At 42.4% G+C, this 23,595-nt stretch overlaps 1 protein-coding gene across 8 annotated transcripts in view; it reads left to right on the top strand.

The window, feature by feature from the left end:
• ARHGEF6 (Rac/Cdc42 guanine nucleotide exchange factor 6) overlaps window positions 1-16,064 on the top strand; it is a 110,995-nt gene extending 94,931 nt beyond the window's left edge. For 3 of the 8 annotated variants that reach the window (XM_023539464.2, XM_023539465.2, XM_064277644.1), the window contains 10 exons: window positions 1,012-1,098; window positions 2,078-2,156; window positions 3,492-3,634; window positions 4,700-4,837; window positions 6,395-6,415; window positions 7,568-7,661; window positions 8,871-8,948; window positions 11,526-11,625; window positions 13,980-14,034; window positions 15,682-16,064. In XM_023539464.2, coding sequence (XP_023395232.1) covers window positions 1,012-1,098; window positions 2,078-2,156; window positions 3,492-3,634; window positions 4,700-4,837; window positions 6,395-6,415; window positions 7,568-7,661; window positions 8,871-8,948; window positions 11,526-11,625; window positions 13,980-14,034; window positions 15,682-15,822 — 936 coding nt within the window. In that variant the 3' untranslated portion in view covers window positions 15,823-16,064. The remainder of the gene's footprint in view (window positions 1-1,011; window positions 1,099-2,077; window positions 2,157-3,491; window positions 3,635-4,699; window positions 4,838-6,394; window positions 6,416-7,567; window positions 7,662-8,870; window positions 8,949-11,525; window positions 11,626-13,979; window positions 14,035-15,681) is intronic. The other 5 variants (XM_010600039.3, XM_010600040.3, XM_023539463.2 and 2 more) reach the window with 3 other exon arrangements.
• Window positions 16,065-23,595: the final 7,531 nt, after the last annotated feature.

Here is a 23,595-nt window from a genome sequence, read left to right as displayed (position 1 = left end):
AGATTTCTGGTAGGGAAAACCAGATGTAATTTTTGAATCCACTAATTGCAGAGCTGTTTAAAGGGTACAGAGAAGCCCTCATGTGTAAAGTTTCCTTTAATGGAGCCCTGGTAGTATACTGATTAAGAAAGAGCTCAGCTGCTAACCAAAAAGGTCGGCGGTTCAAATCCACGAAGTGCTACTTGGAAACCCTATGGGGGCAGTTCTGCTCTGTCTTATAGGGTCGCTATGAGTCTCCACGGCACCTAACAACAATTGCATAGCTGTTCAAGGGGGTGCAGAGAAACCCTCAGGTGTAAAGTTTCTTTTAGTACCTTAAAAAAGTATTTACTTCTTTGTGTTTACATGGGTACAATGATTATCCTGTTCTTAATGATTAAGCATAATTCTATGAATAAGAACTTAACAAACATGTTATAGTGTAATAAATTTCCTATTACCCACAAGCCCCTTCACTTTGCTACTTTTCCAATTAAAACCGCATTTTTGTTTTGTGAACCTAGAGCTTACTTCGTGTTCAGGAATAACACATCTCACTGGCTTCAGTTGAGGCAGGACTGCATTAACTGGGAGGGAAACAAGCCTCACTATTTGTATGTAACTGTTTTGTACAGGAGGAGCACTGGTGGCTCAGTGGTTAAGAGCTCAGCTGCTAACCAAAAGATCAGCGGTTCGAATTCACCAGGGGCTCCTTGGAAACCTTACGGGGTAGTTCTACTCTGTCCTATAGGGCCGCTATGAGTTGGAATCGACTCAACAGCAATAGGTTTTATGGGTTGGGTTTTTGGTTATGTACAGGAAAGAGAGAGAACAACTGTGGGTTTATGTGCATTTCAAAGTAAAATCAAACTAGTTTTGTGCTTTTAAGTAGGCTAGCTTTTTAAGAAAAATCGTCATTCATGCTTCAGTTGATTATATAAGCTCTGTGTTACAAAACACTGATTCCAGAAGTTCTTAAAAAAATTGTCCAATTTCTCTTCTCCATTGAATGTTTTTTTCATTCCACTTCAGGAAAAAGAGGAGCGGTACCTCATGTTATTTTCAAATGTTTTGCTAATGCTTTCTGCAAGTCCTCGGATGAGTGGCTTTATCTACCAGGTTAGTAGATTTCATATAAAACAAGTAGCAGGACCCAGAAAGAAAACAGGTTCCCATCCATATGCACTATCTCCACTATGGCATTAAAAGCTCCAGCCAGAAAAGGCAGAATGTTCTGACCCTGCACTGTAAATAAACAGCTTGTAGAAGCAGCTGTTCCTTAGGTCAAAGACCTTTGTATTGCTGTCATGAGTTTATCCTGAATATCTACTGCCCTGGTGACAAGCTAAGTTATGAATGTGTAATTGGAAATTGGGGGCCCTGGTGGCATGGCGGTTAAGTGCTTGGCTGCCAACCAAAAGGTTGATGGTTTGAACCCACCAGTGGCTCCATGGGAGAAAAGACCTGGCGATCTGCTCCAGTAAAGATGACACCCTTGGAAACCCTACGCGGCAGTTCTGCTCTGACCGATTGGGTCGCTAGGAGTCAGAATCGACTGGACGGCAATGGATAATTGGAAATCAAAATCGACGACTAGATAAATCAGCAGCAGCAATTTATAGGCCCATGTCTTTATTGCTGAGAAAACCATACCTAGGGCTACGGTTGTCTTATTGCGGTTACCTCATGTGATTTGGTTTTCAAAGATGCAGGCCACTGACCTCTTTAGGAAATTAGACTTCCTCCAGTTTGCTCCCAAAATATAGAGTTTTATAAGTTACAGGGTTTTTTTTTTTATACTATTGCCTGAGGAGCCCTGGTGGTGCAGTGGATAAGCGCTCAGCTGCCAACCAAAAGGTTGGTGGTTCAAACCCACCAGCTGCTCCATGGGAGAAAGATGTGGCAGTCTGCTTCCATAAAGATTACAGCCTTGGAAGCCCTTTGGGGGCAGTTGTACTCCATCCTATAGGGTCGCTATGAGTCAGAGTATCTCCAGCCATAATTCAGCAGTGATTCCTGAGAGGGTCAGAAAATCTAATAGAAATAAGCAGAGACCCGCATAACCACAGAATTAATGGTAATTCTCTTTTACTGGTAGGGAAAAATATCAATAGCAGGAATGGTGGTGACAAGATTAGATGAAATTGAAGGGAATGACCACACATTTGAAATCACAGGTAGGTAATTTTCTTTTTTTCATGTAGCTACTTCAAATTCTTTTTGGAATGAAGTGGGGTTTAAATCAATAAATGCTATTATTTTCTATCATATAGTCCCTGTGCAAGTTTTACATGGGCATGGCAAAATCTATTCCATTTTCTGGGATAATTAGGGTACAGAGAAATCTTGTGGTCACTCAAAAGCCTCGGCTTTGCCATTAGTTCCAATCTTCTCTTGCATAAGAGCTACTTTTTCGAGCTAAGAAATAACAAAATGGACTGATGTCAATGTAATTTTCTCTCTTCTGTCCTCTATTCCCTGGTGGCAGAGGAGCCAAAGATGTGGACTTTTATCAGCAGTTTCATCATTAGCCTAGGAATTAGCAAGATTTGGCTGTATTTCTCAAAAGTGCTGAGAAACCAGGAAGCTTTGTTCACAAATTGAGCAAAATGCTGGCCATCACTAAGGCTCACTGGCATCTGGGCATATTATCCTTTTTGCCAGGCCTAAGTGATTTACATGTATGTAATGGCTGCACTTTTTTGCAATGATAAGACAAAGCAGCTCGGACTGGGATAATGGCCCCAGGCCTTCCCCCTTCTTTCTCGATAGAGAGCCTAAGAGTCGCTGTTTGCCCAATGATTGGAACCAGTCTTCGTTTGATCTTGTTCTGATTTTGATACTGGGGGAACCAATACACAAGACTATGAACTAGGTGGGCTACGTATACAGAGGGCGTACTTAAATTTTTGGCTTGTCAATTCGTTTGTAGTGAAATTTTATGCTTCTTTTAAAATCCTGTTATGCAGTGAAAATCAAGGAGAGTCTTCTAAATCAAATACGAACATTTATTTCTTTATTATCACACCAAATAAGTTCCCGATATACAGGTTTAAGCAGGGTTTTACCCCATAGATCCACCACCTGTTTGTCAGTTTGTCGTACTGTGGTGGCTTGTGTGTCGCTATGATTCTGGAAGCTATGCCACGGATATTTCAAATACCAGCAGGGTCGCCCTTGGTGGACAGGTTTCAGCAGAGCTTCCAGGCTAAGATAAACTCAGAAGAAGGATCTGGTAATCTGCTTCTGAAAATTAGCCAGTGAAAATCTTATGGATAACATACCAACGATTGTGAGAATGGAGCAGGACCGGGCAATGTTTCGTTCTGTTATACATGAGGTTGCCTTGAGTTGGAGCCAGCTCAGTGGCAACTAACAACAACAACACCCCATAGATATAGAAGCCCCTGAGGATAGACGTGCGGGATTTATTTGCGCGGAGCAAGTTTATGAGGCAAGCTCAAGGTTGTCCTTGCCTTTTGTTTTCCAACGCTCATAATTGGGTGATGCAGGTAACCTGACAGAGAGACTGGTGGTCCACTGCAACAACAGTCAGGACTTACAGGAATGGCTGGAGCAGCTCTGCAAACTGACCCGAGGACCTGCCTCTTGCAGTTCGTTGTCCAAAACCTCGTCATCCTGCAGCGCTCATTCCGTAAGTAGTCCATTTGTCCCGCCCAAAGATTGTTGAGTCTTTTGTCACATCCTGCCTGCTGAAGACTTACAAGAAGCAGGGAGCATGCCATTAGTCTGAGTCATTTATAATATTTATAGATTTTGAAGTCCAGTTAAACCTCATTAATTCAGATTTCTTGCTGTGAAGGCCTGTGAAAATTAGTGAAAAGTTTGACTTAGAGGTATGTAGTTTCGTTCGAGAGTATTAAGTTATTCCAACTAACTGCTAATAACTGTTTCTAACCAGTGATCCTGCTAAGATGTTTTAATGAGCCAACACGCCTTATTTTAATTAGCAACAGTTATTCTCGTATTAATAATGTGCTAAGTCTACACAGTGTACCTTCGTAAGTACTTCAGTATCTCCGTGTAATCTCATTTATGCTAACACATTTGCTCAGTAACCCTCCTGAAAGGTAAACTTTTAGCATTGCCTTCTTCTGAGTTACCACAAATTTAGAATTCATGGAATTTGAATTGATGAGCGTTTACTGTACTTGCTGAGTGAGATGGAAGCTATGTGGTGCTGTCTGTTAACACTTAGAACCTGCGATGCCAAAATTCCGGTTCTGAACACTGTGTGTTGTGGTGGAGAGAACATGGGCCTTGGCATCAAACCTGGGTTCAAATCTTGGCTCTGCTAGTTACTAGCTAGTTACCTCGCTTGCTGAGTCTAAGGTGGTCCTGATGAAATAACCAACTGAAGCACCTAATATAGTGCTAAACACATGACTGAAGCCATTAAGTGTTAACTGTTAACGCAACTTTCCTGCCTTACAGAGGGGAAAAAAAAATCTGACTTTAATAAAATTTCTGAAGAGAGAGAGGATCATGGGATGTTGAGTCAGTTTTGTGCTGTTTCTTGGAAACTCCGTAATCTATGACTGCAAAGTGTCAGTTCTCAAACCGGAGACTTTTGTTTTCCCATCTTTCCCTTTCTGTGGCTGGCTTTGTTGATCATTCTAGATCCAATCAGGCTATTGTTATTCTTTCACTATGTGGCACCAGGTTGGGTTCAGATGGCAGATTGCCAACATCTCATCAGACATTTTCCCAGTCTTTTAGCTCTACTGGACAGCCCCGAGGACCCTTGGAGCCTCCTCAAATTATAAAACCGTGGAGTTTAAGTTGTCTACGACCTGCACCTCCACTTAGACCATCAGCAGCACTAGGTTATAAAGAGGTAATTTTGCTACATGTGGTATAAAATGCTTCTGACAAGCTAATTTTATAGCTTATTACAAATAGTTCTGTGGGAATGTGCTAGAATTTATGCTAGGTGATACACGCCAGTCAACCTTGGATTGCTAGACTCAGTGATTTCTATTTGTTAATTTTCCATTTCCCCCAGTGTTCATCCACAAATATTTATTGAACATCCACAGGATTTCTGTGCACCACCTGAGTTTTTTGGTGTCTTCCGGAAGTGCCACTGGTTTTCCTTTATAACGATTATGATAATTCTATAAATTAGTAACTATGTGCACACATCTCCAACAAGAGCTACTTCATTCGAGTTGAATTCCCAACCAAGCAGATCGAATTCTGCATTTTGGATCATTGTGATCTATTAAAGTGTTATGGGATCAAGTCACGAGTTAGAACTATGAAAGTGATATTTCTCGCAGTTGGAGAGGGAGAATAATTTACTGAAAGGAACGTCTTTTTTAAAAAGGCTTTTCAGAGACAACCTGAGAGAAGAAAAATTGATATTTGAGTAGTGTCAGGATTTAAGGTTTTTTTTTTTTCTTTAGGTCGTAGTCAGGAAATGTCGATCACTAGCTTCCGTAACTGCGTGGAGTGTTACCTTTTCCATCCCAGCAGTTTTTTTTTTTTTCCCTAACCTGCTTCTAGTTTTTTTTCACATCTCAGAAAGTGGCTCATTTATTCGCAACTTCTGTAAATAAGTTTTATTGAGTGAAGAGTACACTGGTGACAGTTATGAGATGCAATTTAGAATTATGGTGCAAAGGCACCATTTATTTCTCTATCAATTGGGTGTTTTGATGAATGACACAGACTTAGCTCAGTTGAGAGTTTGTTTTGATTTAAAGCACTGTGCTGCTGTTTCGATTAATTGTTGCCTCCAGCAATTAGTGAAGTAAAATCTAGAAAATATTTGGACAGTGGAGGGTTTGTTGATCCCTTCAAATCTACGTGATAGGAGATATAACCCTGGAGCTGAACCTTTATTATGTGCCTATATTCAGAATTTGACCAGGAAACAGTCTTATAGGTTTGCTTTGGAAATTGATGTGTAAGTCCTGCAATCAGCCAATTTTCTTCTTCGAATTCCTAATCTGGGAATGATGCCTCACAGTTCTCTAGGTCCCCGTTTTAATGCTGGCTATTTTGTATCTGTGAGTTACTAAATTCAAATTAAGGTGAGCTTAAAGGGTAAAATTGACTTAATCCTTCACATAACTAATCTATTAAAACTAAGGCATGATCACTTTGTTTCTGCTGGGGGAAGAGAGTGATTAATATTTTCTTACTACGTGGTGTACATTTCAGTAATTTTCAGCATTTGGTATTCTGCACAGAACTGTATTCCTTGGGCTTTTGCATGATGGTATTGCACCTGGAACTAATGTGGGGACCGTGATGATATTCTTTCAGGGTAATTTATGATAACACTAACATGTCAAATGTTGTTTTAGAGTTATTGATAAATGGATGGGGTCATTATAATCATCAACCTCTCACGCTCATCTTCTCTTTCTTTACATATTCACTTTAGAGGATGTCTTATATCTTAAAGGTAAGGGTAGAACAATCTCTTTGGCTTACAGTGACATCATAATGCTTATGCTGTAACCTTTGACGCTTGTTTTGCCCCTTGTTGCAATTGGTGGCTAAAATATGAAGATGCAATTCTGACATGTAAGTACTTCAAAAAGCAGGCTCTTGTGAAATGCATAGGGAAATGTCATCTTATAACGTCTTAACAATACCTGTTTTCCTGTGTGCTTTTTAAAAAATGCTTTTGTTCCTGTCCTTTACGTATAAGCAAGCTTTCATGTCTGTCTGTTTTCAAGTCTGAGTGGATCACTGTGGCTAAGTGGAAGAAATGAAATTCTTTGTTTCACATATTTTTAAAGTACTAATTATTATCCCTGCACCACGTATGTACATCGCATGGGATATTGGGATAAGAAAACAAAGTCTAAGATTCTCACCTGCTTACTTGCATATTGATCATAAGCATTTTTTTTTAGACCTGCTGGGTATTCCTATGGCAAAAACAAATGCAAAATAACCCATATCTGTCTTATCTACTACCTAAAAATGTGACTTTATGTATGCATTCTCAAGCTTGACTGTAGATGTGTTACTCCTAATCTAGACTTTTTTACCAGGAAATTCTTCATCTGGCTCATCTCTCTGACCTTGGGAAAATTATTTAGTCTCTCTGCCTCAATTTCCCTGTCTGAGAAATGAAAATTGCATTCTTCTTTGTGGGACTGTTGCTAAGAAAAAATGAAATACTTCTGAAGCTTTTCGAAAAGTTACATATACTACATTAGTAGTTACGGTTGTTATTTAATACCCTTAAGTGCATCACTGGGGAACATGAGCCCAGTCAGGAACACTGTTCTTTCTCTAGAGCTGACATCCATTCTCTCTGCAGATGGTACCCTCAGGCATTTGGCCCTCCTGGAGAATCTGCCCCATCTTTAATAGGCAGGCTTCATTCCTGTTCCCACCCGTATGACAATTGAGAGGATAATGTCGTTGCCTCTGTTTTATTTAACCTTCTAGAGCTTATTGGAGCCGTGTGTGAAATGTTAAATTTTGATGCACTCGTAACTATCAAAATAAGAAAGAAGTGTTCTATTCAAGTTCATTTGCTCTTTGTAATATTGTTTTTGGGGGAGAATTTTAATTCATTAAGAAACCTCTATCCTTACAGGAGTCTAGTAAAAGTCCCAAAACGATGAAGAAGTTTCTTCATAAAAGAAAGACCGAAAGAAAACCATCAGAGGAGGAATATGTGATTAGGAAAAGTATGTGTTTAGTACTTTCTGAGAGTTCATTGTGGATGAACTAATATGAGGTTGTTTTTTTTTTTTTTTTTAAAGCAGATGATTAGAGCAATTTGTTCTCAGCATCATCTGTTACGTAAAAATGAATGGGAGGGTTTGGTCACCTCTAAGACTTTTTTGAATAAGCTGCCTCCTGCTGTACTTCATGTCACCTTAGGCAGACACCATCTGTGTCATCTTCATGTTGAATATTTTTCTCTGCTTGGTTCTAGAGCTGCTGAAGGGGCCCATTTGCTATAACCCACTACCACCATTGCTGTTGAGTCGATTCCGACTCATAGCGACCCTACTATGGATGTATTTTTTTCTCTTTGTTTCCAAGGTCTGAGCTAATTTCCTGTACAAAGGGAGAGTAAATAGAACTGAAGGCTGAAAGCTTTCTGGAAGTGTAATTCTCAGTGACATTCTCAGTTAGCCAAGGAATTAGCCTGCTGACATCTAGAAACATGGCTGATATAGGGATGGACTGCAAAGTCAGTCAGCCAGTCAATAGTGCCTATTTGGCTAGAAGGCTGTGAACAAAATACTTTGGGGCACATGTCAAGGAGTAGGTGATGTCTCACAAAGAGGTGACAGAACTTGTTATATACCTGTTGGAGGTAAAGTTTGGATCAATCTTCACTTGACTCCAACTTCTCCATCCCCCACCCCTCACCCACAGTTAGATGTGTACATAAGTATGTGAACATGATGTTACCCTGCAGTCATTTCAAGACTGACTTGGGAGGGAAGGAGCGAGGGAGGGTGAATCAGTGACTATGCTGGCTGGTTGGAAAATGGGTGGGGCTGATGGGGGGAAAGCTTCCTAGAGAAGGTGACCTTGAACTGTAAAGGAGAGGAAGGATGTGGTGTATCAGACAAGAGCTGAAGCCAGCATCAAGCCCAGTGCTATCATTGTAGCCTCCAAGAAGCTGGCAGGACCCCAATCTAGAGCTCTGACCTGCAGGAGCAGGCCACCCTGGGCGCCGACTTACTGAGGCTCACCCCAGTGCTCCTTGAGGATGCTGTCACTCTGGCTCCCTCAGGAGGGTTGGGCAGCTTTTTCTCCTGCCTTTCAGAGACACCACTGGTCAAAGCAGCTAGTCCCAGGGAATGGGGTGCACTGCATCATTTTGAGGGTGACAAGGCATCTATTTCTACAAAAAAGTAATTATGAATTAAATTTGACAGGTACAGCTGCTCTAGAAGAGGACGCTCAGATTCTCAAAGTGATCGAAGCCTACTGTACCAGCGCAAATTTCCAACAAGGTCGTAGCTCAAATTGTTGTTGGGTACCGTCGAGTTGATTCTGGCTCATAGCTACCCTATTGGACAGAGTAGAACTGTCCCATAGTTTTGCTAGACTGTAATCTTTATGGGAACAGATTGCCAGGTCTTTCCTCCCATAGAGCCGCTGGGTGGGTTTGAACTGCCGACATTTAGGTTAGCAGCTGAGTACTTAACCATTGCGCCACCAGGGCACCATAGCTCAAGTAGGCTCCCCCAAACTACTTCCTCTAGCTAACGATGTTCCTTTTAACTGCTCACTGCCCCATAGAAAAATAGAAAAGCCACCAAGATAGGCTGTAGGGTGTATAAACCAGGCAGCTTCATGCAAAGGAGCCATGCAGGACTGCATCTTTCAGATAAGGTGGTTTTGCTACCAAGTGGTTTGTTTACCCACTGTTTCTTTTCACCCAGAGAGAAAGAGAGATGCAAGAGTCAAAAAAGTTGGAGGTGATAGAAATGAAAAAAAATTTTTTTTTAAGTTATTTCCCTTTGAAGTACACAGATGCCTTCACCAACACTAGTTAGGAATTAAAGAGCCCAGAGAGTTCCTGTGTCTGTGAACTGATGCTAATCTCTTCTTATAGGCGAATTTGGAAAGGAAGTCAAAATACTATCTTTGATCAGCTGCATATTTAAGAAAACCATGCTTCACCAAACTCAAGTTTCAAAGTTCTGAAAATCTGGAAATGTAGCTACTTAGCAGGGGCTGCTCAAAATGTATAAAATATATCAGAGAACAAAGGCTGTAAATCTTTACAGAAGCAGACTGCCACATCTTTCTCCCGCCGTGCAGCTGGTGGGTTAGAACCGCCGACCTTTCAGTTAGCAGCTGAATGCTTAACCACTGTACCACCAGGGCTCTCCTAATAGGGAGCTTTTAGGTGAGGGTATTTCCCTGAACAACTTTCAGGCTGCAAACTGAAAGTGAGATAATATTTTCTGATTCATCCTTATGTTGTTTAAAAGCCAGGTCACAGTAATTGTGCCTTTTGTCTTCTATTATTCTAGACACTCAGGATACCTTTTGTGAGGGTTTTGCACCTGTATAAGAAATGAATAGTCCAGAATACTCCACTTTGGACAGCCCAGCAACCAATCACTTGAGTGCGGGAGGGTATTTTTTAGGTAGACTGCCTTGATGTATTCTTTCAATTAGCACGTCTCCAAGGCTATCATGAGGAGAGTGTTCAATGTGCAAGTTGACCCATTTGGCTGTGAAGAGGGGACTGTTAGATCTTCTGCTCCAGAGACAAAACCTGACTTGGGGCATATTCAGCTCTGATGACAAGTTTCCAAGAGCCAGGGGAGGAAAGCAAAAGCAGTTATATAATGAGAATTAGAAAAGGTGGGGGGAGGGGGACAAGAAAACACCAGAAAAAGCATCCCTAACTCAAAAAAGGAGTCACTGGGTAGTACATATGGTTAACAAGCTCGGCTGCTATCTAAAAGGTTTGAGGTTCGAGTCCATTCAGAGGCACCTCAGAAGAAAGGCCTGGTGATCTACTTCGAAAAAATCAGCCAATGAAAACCTTACGGAGCACAGTTCTACTCTGACACATGTGGGGTCACCATGAGTTGTAGTCAACTCAACAACTTTTTTTTTTAACACAAAATTTGATCTCATCCCCTCCCCCATGACCTCTTTTCACGTAGACAGATCTACGAAGAGGCAGGTGATCTGGCCCCAAGAGTCACGTTTTTGCCCCTCCTTCTCCCTAGCCCACCATGTACACGTGAAAAGTGTCTAGCACAGTACTTAGCACACAGCAGGCATTTTACTATCATGGTAACCTACCGCCTCTATCCCTCCCCGACCACAAGTCCTGATTCCTTAGAATTGTCAGTCTGTTATCCACTTACTAAGGCCCTCTGAAGTGCTAGGCCCTGTGGAAGGCAGAGATGCATCTGCCCTCAATAAAAGGGACGGGGGTGAGTGAAAGCAGAGAGTATAGACAACTCTGAAAGAGCTTGGCTCAGAAGAGCGGAGGGCAGTGGCTCAGGGAGACCAAAGGTCAAGGGCCTTGAAGCTTATTTATGAGACCTGAGAGGAAGGATCCAGAAGTGAGGGGGAGGTTGGAGGTACAGAAGAGCTGTTTGGTAGACCCCGTTTCCAGAGACCATCTGAGCATAGGCTGGGGATGCCGGCATCTTTGGTCTGATGTGGTATTCTCCCAACCCTACTCTACCCGTGATCGACATAAAATAAGTCTTCACTGACCCTACCTTACCCTATAGGACTCTAAAGAGAATGAAGGACAGACAGTGTCTTGGTTGAAGACAGGCATTACCCGTGGCCCTTTCACATTATTTCTCTGAATACAAAATGTCCAGTCCCCCTTTCCGCCCCCCATTGAATCAATTTATTTGGACATTTAGAATTTTTCATGTCAGGAAGGTTCAGTCAGCAAATGTTGGGTGGCTGCCCTCTGGGTGCAAGGTAGCACCATGTTACCAACCAAGGCGCATCAATAACCGCAATAGAAAGGAACTAACACCTATAAATAGACTTCACTAGTAACTCTCCCCTCTCCTCCCTCTTGCAACCCTTGTCTGTAGGTACTCGCAAAGATTCTGTTCCACAAGTCTTACTCCCTGAGGAAGAGAAACTCATCATTGAAGAAACCAGAAGTAATGGCCAGACCATCACTGAAGAGAAGTGAGTAGAGTGGGCTAATCCTTTCCTGGTTTGTCTGGGGGCTGGAAAGGAGGTTCTGGCAGGGCAGGGTGGCTCTTGTAAAGCGGGTACTGAAGGAGAGTCCCTTCTCATCTGGGAATGTGGCCCTCTTTCTGCTGAGCATGCATTGGGTAGCTTTGGGAAGGCTGCTCCCAACAAAGGGAAGGAAAAGGCAGAGGCAGAGGGCCCAGAACACTCCCGAATGGTTCAGTCTGGTGGCTACTACTGGAGCCAGCTGCCCTGTACTGCAAGGTGCTTCATAGCACATGAGAATATTGGTGCTCTGGAGGGGTTTAGGGGTCCCTGGGTGGCACTAACAGTTAAGCACTATGCTATTAACCAAGAGGTTGGTGGTTCAAATCTACCCAGAGGTGCCTCAGAGGAAAAGCCTGGTGATTTGCTTCCGAAAGGTCATAGCCATGAAAACTCCACGAAGCGCAGGTCTACTTTGAAATACATGGGGTTACCATGAATTGGGATTGACTCCATTGGTTTTTTTTTGGTTTGGAGGGGTTTAAGAGATGCCTGAAAAGACCACAGCACTGGTTTCTCTGCCCAGAGGGCTGCCTCTTGCATTTATGAAGTTAGGCACTGGACTTTCACATACTTAACAGTGTTTAAAACCCTACAGCAATCCGGTGAGATATTACTCTTACCACTTTTACAGATGAGGAAACTGAGGTTCAGGGAAATTATGTCTCTAGCCTTCCTCTGCACAGTAGCAAGTGTGACCTAATGGGGAAAAATCAGGTTAAGTACCTCATGGTTCATAAAATAAACACAAAGTAACCAAATAATTCATTTGTTTAAACTTGAGTCATTTCTGAAGTCAAGCCCTGAATTTGCATACAACAGCATGTTTCAAAATGCTTAGCATTGACAATGTATTTTTATACCTGGTGTATGAAGTGATAGAGTACTGGGGCTCCAGAGAACAGTCCTGGTTCAACTTCCAAGTCAGCGATTCACAAACTGCATGACCTGGAGCAAACCCCTTTACTGCCATGTGCCTCAGTTTCCTCATCTATAAAAGGGGGGTGATAATAATACGTTCAGGGTTGTTGTGAGGTTAAATGGAATAATAAGTGTAAAGGCTAGCATGTGATAATCACTCAATAAATGATGATCATTTTAATAGTAATTATCGTAGCTATATCAATTCCTACAACAATTTTGTGAAGTTTTCAGGGAATGTGGTATTATTGAGACCAAAGACGATGACAAGGAAGCTCATTATCCAAGATGAAAGGACCAGTAAGTGGTAGAAGCAGATCTGGAACTCAGATCTCCAACCTCCTTGTCCAGGGAAAGAGAGAGGAAGAAGTTGTCCCACAACCCAGCTAGGGTGCTTTGTCCTTTCTCTGGTAATATATGTACATTTCAAGAGGAATTTTCTAGAAACAATACCCCTGACTTTGTGTCATGTAGGGTTATGTAAAGGAGCCCTGGTGATATAGCGGTTAAGCACTGGGCTGCTAACCGAAAAGTTGGTGGTTTGAATCCGCTAATGGAGAAAGACCAGGCAATCTGCTCCCATAAAGATTTTAGCCTAGGAAACCCTATGGGTCAGGTCTACTCTGTCCTATAGGGTCACCATGGGTCAGAATTGACTCAGCGACACCTAACAATAACAGGGTCATGTAGGGTCAGATAGATGAGAAAGGCAATGCCAAAGCACGGATATTGTAGAATAGTCAAGGCTTTGTGCTACCTCTCATCATACATTAATTTATTACTACCCCAGAAACAGAGAAACCAAGACCATCTGATGGGCCCTACCCTCTTGTTTTGTACTCATCTGAGCTGGGAAGTGAGTGGTAAAGGGGGAGGGAAGCATGGAAAAGGTGCAGTGGCATGGCATTTGAATGAGCATGTGAGGGGTTGTTTTTAGCCCATAAAAACAAGGAACATGAACGAGACTAAATGGGCACACCAACCCAGGGGCAAGGACTAGAAGACAGGAGGGGACAGGAAAGCTAATAATGGGGAACCCAAGGTGGAAAAGGGGAGAATGTTGACACATCATGGGGTTGGCAATCAATGTCACAAAACAATAAGTGCATTAATTGTTTAATGAGAAACTAATTTGCCCTGTAAAACATCATCTAAAGCACAATAAAAAACATATGTTAGCGAACAAAACAATGACAAAAAAAAAAAAAAAAAAACAAGGAACACGGGGACCATTCAGGGCAGTGCCTCCCAAGTAACTATATGGATCACCTAAAAAGTCCACAGCTTTTCAGGACCTGTACTTTTATAAATCTGCTTTCAATGTTAAGTAGTACTTCTTCATTGCCAACAATTCATCTCTGAATATTATCTCTATGTTCTAGGAGCCTCGTTGACACTGTTTATGCCTTGAAGGATGAGGTCAAAGAACTGAAGCAGGTAATCAAACGGGAAAGTCATTCTCTCACACCAAAGCAGAACCACTCCCTTCTCCTTGCCACACACTCCTTGGTGCTGTTAGGAAAGGTCCAGAAGGAAAGTGGTGAGGTGGGGACTTGCCTTTGCCTTCTATTATCGAGGTGGGTTTTGTTGATTTTAAACACTTGGCCTTGGGTTTAAATTTCTTTCTGAGGCTTGTTTAAATTCCTATTTAGCAGTTTGCAATAGAGTCCCAAACTTAGTTATGACTTTCATATTCCCTGACACCTGTAAAGAGGATTAAGCAAAGATAAGTTATTCCTGGATGTGTCAGTGTAAGCAGAACTCTAAATCATGGTGTGTGGGCTCCTCTGCAAATGTGATTGGTGCTCCATGATACACACTCTTCCCTGTGGGTCATGGATCTGACCGAGAACTTGTCTCCCAGTGTGTTGTGGACCGACTGTACCTGGTTGGCGGCAGGGTTAAGGATGAGTTGGAGAGGAGAGAGTCCGGGGACTGGAAGACCGCTTAGGAAGTTATTTCAAAACTGAGGGTGAGACATGATGAGGTCCTCAACTGAGGTGGCAGTGAGGCTGTGGAAGAGAATGGTTGTAAAGGAAGGCACATTGCAGAGTTAGAACCTATCGAAGAGGATGGTGTGATGTTGGTATTAAGAAAGAGTTAGGTCCATCAACAGATGAATGGATAAACAGAATGTGGTATATAATATACAATGGAATATTACTCAGCATAAAGAGAAATAAGTCCTGATGCATGCCACAACATGGATGAAACTTGAAAACATCGTGCTGAGCAAAGTAAGTCAGCCACAAAAGGACAAATACTGTATGATCTCACTTATATGAAATAAGCGAATATATGTAAAAGAAAAAAAAATTTTTTTCTTTAGAGATCAAAAATTAATAGTGGTTACCAGGGGTAGGAGGGAGGGAGAAAGGGGGAGTTTTTGCTTAGGGGGCACTGAGTTCATGTTAATGGTGGTGGAACGATTTGGAAACGGACAGCAAGAATAGTTGTACAACTTGAAGAACGTAATTAATGTCACTGAATTGTACATGTAGAAATTGTTGAGTTGGCATATGTTTTGTTTTGTATATTTTCACTGTAAAAAATAAATGAAAGAGAAAAAGTCTGGGATTAAAGATAAAGTTTCTTACCAGGGTATCCAGTTTGATATGGTGGCGTCCCTCATGGAGATCAGGAACCACAGGAGGAGAAGTGTGGGGTGATGGGGGAGATAATGAGTTCAATTTAGGACATAGTGAGTTTGAGGTGCTTGTAGCACGTTGGCATTTGGGGTTGTGGGCCTGGTGTTCAGGAGATGGGGTCAGACCCAGAGAGATTGAGGAGGCCCCTTAGTAGACCCTTGAGCTGAAAGACACTAAGTGAAGAGAGTGTTGAATGTGAAGAGGGCCGGGACCAGAATCTTAGAGAATGCCAATATTTCATAAAAGAAGATTGCAGAGGTGGTACTCAGAGAGAGGAAGGACAGCCAGGAGACTGCCTTGTCTTGGAAGCTGAGGGAGGGGAGTTTGAGGAAGGAATATGTAGCCAGTGGTGAAGGCTCTGAGACGATGAGTAGGAGGAGCCTTGCGAAGGGGGTCACTGTGTTTGGTAATTAATGATTTTTTGTTTCCATTGTAGGAGAATAAAAGAATGAAGCAATGCCTGGAAGAAGAATTGAAATCAAGAAGGGACCTAGAAAAGCTGGTCCGGAGGTTGCTGAAGCAAACGGATGAATGTATTCGGGCTGAGTCCAGTAGCAAGACCTCGATTCTTCCATAACCATCACTGTGCAGCTGGGCAGAGTGTGCCTTTAGGGCATCTAGAAATGTCCAGCTGAGTGATTTGACTCAGTTTGCTCACTTCTTTGGTTTTTATTTTGCGTTCGAGTCTCTCTCTCTTTCTCTCTCTCCATGTCTCTCCCCCATACCTCCCTCCTCCCTCTCTCTTATTTCTTTCTCTGTCTGTGTGTGTGGTATCTTTGCTTGGGTGTTTGTTGTTGTTTGGTTATTAGTTGATTGTTTTGTTTTTAAACAGGGGAAAGAGCAAGAGGTGGTGGTAGAAGTCTCCCCAGAGTCTTTTCCATTCAATAAGAAAAGGAAAGCTAGTGCAGACCAATGACTTCAAATGGTCTTCAGACGGCCTTCAATTCACAGTGCCTCTGCAAAACCATTGTCTCAGGTCACTCTTGTTGGGCTCAGCTGCTGTCCCAAAGGGGCTGGCCATGGTTGGTTAAGTGTGAACCCAATTTCCCCCCCCAATTTTCCTGTACCTGGAAGCCCCTCAGTACCTAATATGCTGAAGGCACAGTGTCCTGGGCTATGACTAGAATAGGAAGAAAGACAAACGTATTTGCCTGAATGATCCTGCTGCCCTTACCTAGCCCATCATGTGCCACCCCTCAGTGCACACCCTTTTTCAATTACTCCCTATGTTATCTGTTAGAAGGAAACAACAGTGCCCTTATTCCTTTTTTGTTGGTTTACATTTTAACTCAGTGGGGCAGAAGCTCTGGTTATTCACGCCAACGCCAAATCCATTAGCAAGTCGCACTGAACAGCCCTTCCCTCAGCAGCAGAGTTGACCACCTCTTCATAGTGCATGATGGGCTTTTTTCTCAGCCTTCTGACTAGTGTGTAAGCTTTGTACTTCGCAGTGCTTTTAGCCAATGGTACCAAGCAGTATGTAAGCCTAGTATGGGTGTGTTTTGCTTACTTCTTAAAAAAGTAGTTAGTCTGTGAGCAGTTACTTTCTCTACCTTGCATATTCAAGCTGTGACCTTTCATCCTTCGAAACAATCTGCATTGAAGAGATCTTGTGCCCTAGTAGACAGCTCTCATTCACTTTATTGTTCTCCCACATATGCTGTAAAAAGTTGTGATATTCATTGGCCTCTTTGAGTAGGAAGCTAAGCATTATTTGCAGTCATGTGCTGATGGTCCAGTTTGTATATCCAGGATGAAAAGGCCCCTCTGGCATCTGGGTGGTGGTTACTAGTAGAGCTGATTTTCTCAAGTTGCTCATCGAATCAAATCAGCAACTTTGGAAGACTCCCAGAAATTAGAACTGTGAGAAACTGGGTTGAGAAGAGTCACAGAGGGCAGCACACATCCAAATTCAACACAGTTGAGAGTTTGCCCCAGGTTCTAGGACAGAGGAGACCCTCCCACCCCCAAAGACAGGTGAAATATCACCGAATGGGGAAGATCACTGGAAAGAGGGACAAAGAGCCAATGGACTGATCAAAGTTGTCTTCCAGGTGCACTTGATGGGTGCCTGCAAATGTGGGTTTTGCAAATGTTGTTTAGAAACCAAACTTGAAGTTTGAAACTCCCAGCTTGCTGAAGGAGCCCTTTTTCTCTCTGATATTGGGGGGTCTCAGGGGCCCATAGCTCCATGGTACGGGGCTGTTGTCTGCTGGCTGCACAGTAGAAATGACAACATCCACAGGGAGTGGACTATTCCTGTGGTCCAACATCAGCCACCCACACCCAGCTGTCTTTGGAAGCTGAAGAGTGAAGATTTCTAGGAATGGCTGTTGTTATTTTCAGCACAGCAGTTTAGATATGACACCCTCACTTAAAAATTTAAACCATCTACAGTTCACATCTTAGAATCTGCCCTGTCTGCTGTTAGTCAACGGCTTGCAATAAATGCGCCAACTCTATCCATAGGAAACCTTTTTGTGATTACGAAAGACTTTAGTTGATAATGTATAGGATTGCTTCAAATAGTGACGGGTCTTTCTTTGAAAGTGATGTGTACATAGGCATGCGTTGGTACTTCGCCTTCCTGCTGGGAGGCCCTTGGTACGGAGTGGTGTCATGCGCTCACACACTAAAAAATAATATAAAGGAAATGAAGCCATGTTAACCTGAGAGCAGTGTCTCCATAATTGTGTTGTTTACAATACTCTGTCAATGGGTTCCCGTTACCCTGTAATTAAACTGCTGCCCTTAACAGCCTTTTAGTTTCTCTTCTGTCATGCCCCTTCTTACACAAGCTCAATTTTTCTAACTTGTTTTTATTTTGAAGACTTTTAAAATGGACATTTTCAATAAATAAGAATAACAATGCTTTATAAAATAAGTCCTTTGTTTCTTTTTTTCACTAGCCGGTGTGCAGAGAGATTTCTTGTGCTGGGTCAGCTTCCTTTCTCATTTCCCTCATTAGCTAGTCCACTGTCTTTAGGCCCCTTAGTCAGCCTCTACCTTTGTCAGCCAGGCAGATGACATTTGCTCCCTACTTTACAGAGAAAATAGACACCATGAGACAGAATCTTCCTTAACTTCTTTACCCCTCTTGACCTCTGACTCCAACCTGTAAACTGTCTGTACCCCTTCTCACCATTTTTCTTCCAACATTAGAGAAAGATATATCCGTTTCCCTACACAAGTTTATCCTTGGTTTTTAGTCTTGTCCCTTTCCTTTATATTTTGTAGGATTTCATCAATCAATGACATCCTATATTTTGACCACAGCTGGAATGCTGGTTCAGTGGTTAGGATGATAAAATTTGCTCTACCTCAAGATAGAAGAACTGGATATTATCTACTGCTACTCAGCACCCATTCCTACCCCTTTTATCTTTCCCCCCTGGAAAGCTAAAAAAAAATTATTTCCCAGACTGTCTTGCAGCTAGAATTCTGTATACAATGTGGGTTCTGAAACAATTTTGGTTCTGACAATGAGATGCGCATAAATAAGGTTTGAAAGGCTTAAGTGAAGTAGAAGCTATCTTCCTGGGGCTTGGTGGCTGACAGGCAGGTTCCAAAGATGTGTCTGTGGCATCTATACTCCATGTTCCAGTGTGTCAAGTCACAACTTTGTGGGTGACGGACTGTAGTTGTATCAGTGATGGGAGCAATGGCAGCAGAAGTTTCCTGATATCTGGACCACAACTACAGTGAGATGACCTTAAAGCCAATAGTCCAGTGGCAGCCCCCTGACTTCCACTTCTCCTACCTGAGATACCTTCAGTGGTTTCTGTTTCCTGCCTTGAGCTAATAAATAGAGCATTCCACCTCCCATGGGCCAGAAATTGCACTAAGTGGTTTACATGGTTAAGCTCATGTAAACCCTCACAACAACCCTATGAGGTATGTGCTATTGTTAGTTCCAGTTTACAAATGCACAGAGGCACAGAAATATTGAATAACATGTTAGTGAGTGAGAGAGCTGGGAGTTTGTAAGTGAAGGAACCCCTGGCCTGTCTGCCTCTAGGATCTATGTTCTTTCTACCACATTCCCTCCTCTGTGCTTGGTCCCTAACCAGGCTTCTACCTCAGCAATCCACCCTGATGAAGCTTCCAGTGAGCTCTTAATGGACAAATTCAAGGGACATTTTTTTTCAATACTTATCCTTGAAGTCTCTGCAGTATTTGGCCCCTTGCCTTCTTGATAAGTCTCTCCTTCCTTGTTTTTTTTTTTAATTTTTATTGTGCTTTAAGTGGAAGTTTACAAATCAAGTCAGTCTCTCACACAAAAACTTATATACACCTTGCTACATATTCCCAATTGCTCTCCCCCTAATGAGACAACCCGCTCCCTCCGTCCACTCTGTCTTTTTGTGTTCATTTCGCCAGCTTCTAATGCCCTCTACCCTCTCATCTCCCCTCCAGGGAGGAGATACCAACATAGTCTCAAGTGTCCACCTGATCCAAGAAGCTCACTCCTCACCAGCATCCCTCTCCAACCCACTGTCCAGTCCAATCCCTGTCTGAAAAGTTGGCTTTGGGAATGGTTCCTGTCCTGGGCCAACAGAAGGTCTGGGGGCCATGACCACCGGGGTCCTTCTAGTCTCAGTCAGACCATTAACTCCAATCTTTTTATGAGAATTTGGGATCTGCATCCCACTGCTCTCCTGCTCCCTCTGGGGTTCTCTGTTGTGTTGTAGCCAGGCACCATCTAGCTCTTCTGGTCTCAGGCTGATGTAGTCTCTGGTTTATGTGGCCCTTTCTGTCTCTTGGGCTAATAATTACCTTGTGTCCTTGGTGTTCTACATTCTCCTTTGATCCAGGTGGATTGAGACCAATTGATGCATCTTACATGGCCGCTTGCTAGCATTTAAGACCCCAGACACCACTCTCCAAAGTGGGATGCAGAATGTTTCCTTAATAGATTTTATTATGCCAATTGACTTAGATGTCCCCTGAAACCATGGTCCCCAAAACCCTGCCCCTGCTACGCTGGCCTTCGAAGCATTCAGTTGATTCAGGAAACTTCTTTGCTTTTGGTTTAGTCCAGTTGTGCTGACCGCACCTGTATTGTGTGCTGTCTTTCCCTTCACCTAAGGTAGTTCTTATCTACTATCTAATTAGTGAGTACCCGTCTCCCATCATCCCTCCCTCCCCCCTTTCGTAACCATCAAAGAATATTTTCTTCTCTGTTTAAACTATTTCTCGAGTTCTTGTAATAGTGGCCTTATGCAATATTTGTCCTTTTGCAACTGACTAATTTCACTCAGCATAATGCCTTCCAGGTTCCTCCATGTTATGAAATGTTTCACAGATTCATCACTGTTCTTTATTGATGCATAGTATTCCATTGTGTGAATATACAATAATTTATCCATTCATCCATTCATGGGCACCTTGGTTGCTTCCACCTTTTTGCTATTGTAAACAGTGCTGCACTGAACACTGGTGTGCATATATCTGTTCGTGTAGAGGCTCTTATTTCTCTAGGATATATTCCAAGGAGTGGGATTGCTGGATAGTATGGTAGTTCCTTGGTTTTTATGATATCACACTTCCCTGACTTTCGTTCAACCTTCTGATCACTCCTCAGTCTCCTTTGCTGGATTTGCCTCCTTTGCCTGTCCCCTGAACACTGCTGATCCTCAACACTCTTTTCCTCTTCCCTTTTACAGCTTCTTCCTGGACAATTTTGTTTGTGCCTACAACTTTATCTACCAAAATACAGATGACTCCCAAGCTCATATTTTGTCCATTTTGACCTTTCTTCTGAGCTCCAGCCCCACGGATGCAACTGCCTTCTGGACATCTCAGCTAGGATGTCCTAAACCAAAAAACCAAACCCAGTGCCATCAAGTTGATTCCAACTCATCAAGCTCAGCATGTCCAGAACTAGACTCCTCTCCTTATCTCTCATTCCAAGTGGACAGCACTTCTGGCCACTCAGTTGTCCCAGCCAGAAACATGGGCATTATCCTTCATTCCATCCTTTCCATCAACGCTTTAAAACTTTATACATTACCAAAAACCAAAAACCAAAAACCAAACCCATTGCCATCGAGTTGATTCTGACTCATAGTGACCCTATAGTACAGAGTAGAACTGCCCCATAGAGTTTCCAAGGAGCGCCCGGTGGACTTGAACTGCGGACTTTTTAGTTAGCAGCCACCTGCTTAACCACTGAACCACCAGGTCTCCAAATTTATACATTAACTCTTTATAAATCTAGTAATCAAGCCTTACCATTTTTAACTATGCTGTATCTATCCTCATGACCACGGCCCTATTTTGGGGCCCAAGTGTTGATATGACCTCATGATTTCTACAATACATGTATGTGTCTATGCAAGGAGCTCTGGTGGCACAACGGTTAAGTGCTCGACTGCTAACTGAAAGGTTGGTGGTTCGAACTCACCCAGCTGTTCTGCGGGAGTAAGACCTGGTGATCTACTTCCATAAAGATTACAGCCAGGAAAACCCTATGGGGCAGTTCTACTCTGTCACACGGAGTCACAATGAGTTGGAATTGACTCAACAACATTTAACAACAACAGATGTGTTTATACACGCACATGTGTACATTTATAGGTATGTGGTAGGTATATATTAGGATTACCAGGTGAAATATAACATTCAAATTTCAGATAAACAACAAATGGAAACCCTGCTGGTGTAGTGGTTAAGTGCTACAGCTGCTAACCAAAAGATCGGCAGTTCGAATCCACCAGGCGCTCCTTGGAAACTATGAGGCAGTTCTGCTCTGTCCTATAGGGTCGCTATGAGTTCGAATTGACGGCAATGGGTTTGTTTTTTTTTTTTTATGTCCCAAATATTGCATAAAGCAAAAAATGCAAAGGCCATCGAGTCAATTCCAACTCATAGCGACCCTGTAGAGTTTCCAAGGAGCACCTGGTGGATTCGAACTGCTAACCTTTTGGTTAGCAACTGTAGCCACTTGACCACTACGCCACCAGGGTTTCCAAATATTGCATAAGATGCAGTTATACTAAAACATTTCATTGTTTACCTGAAATTCAAATTTAACTGAGTGTCTTGTATTTTCATTTGCTGAATCTGGCAAGCTTAGTATGCGTGTGTATTTACATATGTATATAAATGCATACCTTTCTTCACACACAAAGCCCTGGTGGAGCAGTGGTTAAGTGCTCAGCTGCTAATGGAGATGTCAGTGGTTCGAACCCATGAGACACACTGAGGGAGAAAGATGTGGCAGTCTGCTTCTGTAAAGATTTACAGCCTTGGAAACCCTATTGGGCAGTTTTACTCTGTCCTATAGGGTCTCTATGAGTCCGAATTGACGGCAATGGGTTTGTGTTTTTTTGTTCCTCACACCTATCATTTATGTAGTTTTTCAGCCAGGAAAGTGTAACCTGAGTCCAACCATGAGGAAACATCAGACAAACTCAAAATGAACGTTCTACTTAAAAAAAAGAGATGGTCGTACCACATTAGTCCAAAATGTCAATGTCATAAAAGACAAAGAAAAGCCGTGGAAATGTTCCTGACCAAAGGAGACTAAAGAGACATGACAACTAAATGCAATGCCTGATTCTAGATTGGGTCCTGTACTGGAATGGGGAGGGACAATTGTATAAAGGACATTATTGGGTCAATTGACAACCGGAAGACAAATGGTAGATTAGCATCAATGTTAAGTTTGCTGAAGCTGATAACTGTACTGTGGTTATGAATGAGAAAATTCTTATTCTTAAGAAACATACACTGAAGTATTTAGGAGTAAAGGCCACGATGTATGCAAATTGCCTCCAAGTCATTCAGAAATAATATACAGATGTTATTTGTACCATTCTTATCTTACAACCTTTTATAAGTTTGACATTAATTTTAAATAATCACCCCTTTCAGGGATGCAGACTCCAACAGCCATCTTTGCTGAGTCATTCAGTTGCCTACTACTTGCTGTGTCTTTTTCCACAAGCAATGTTCAGTACCTTGAAAGTATAAATTGACTCATCCATGTAAATTCAGGACCTGGTACAGGGTCAAACGCATAGTACATACTCAAGAAATAGTTGTTAAATGAGGAAATGTTCCAAATAAATTGAGGCCTTGTTCTTTGTATGGGAGAATTGCTAAGACATGCTCTGGTGCCAGAGGCGTAACTAGGGCATGACAGGTACGGCAGGTATTACACTGACCCTGGGCACGTGGCACCACTGAACAGTTTCTAGTAACCTGGTACAGCCAGAGTTGTATCTGTGGAAAATAGTGCCTATGGCAAGCACTGAATTTGAGCCCCTGTCCAAACATCTGACACTCCTCTTCTAGATAACTTTACCATAATATCAGCTCAAAAAAAGAAGTCAAGCTTGTTAAT

Source organism: Loxodonta africana, chromosome X (assembly GCF_030014295.1).
Source record: "Loxodonta africana isolate mLoxAfr1 chromosome X, mLoxAfr1.hap2, whole genome shotgun sequence".
Lineage (NCBI taxonomy): Eukaryota > Metazoa > Chordata > Mammalia > Proboscidea > Elephantidae > Loxodonta > Loxodonta africana.
The sequence above is the reverse complement of the archived record's forward strand: the minus strand, read 5'-3'. Positions and strand labels throughout refer to the sequence as shown.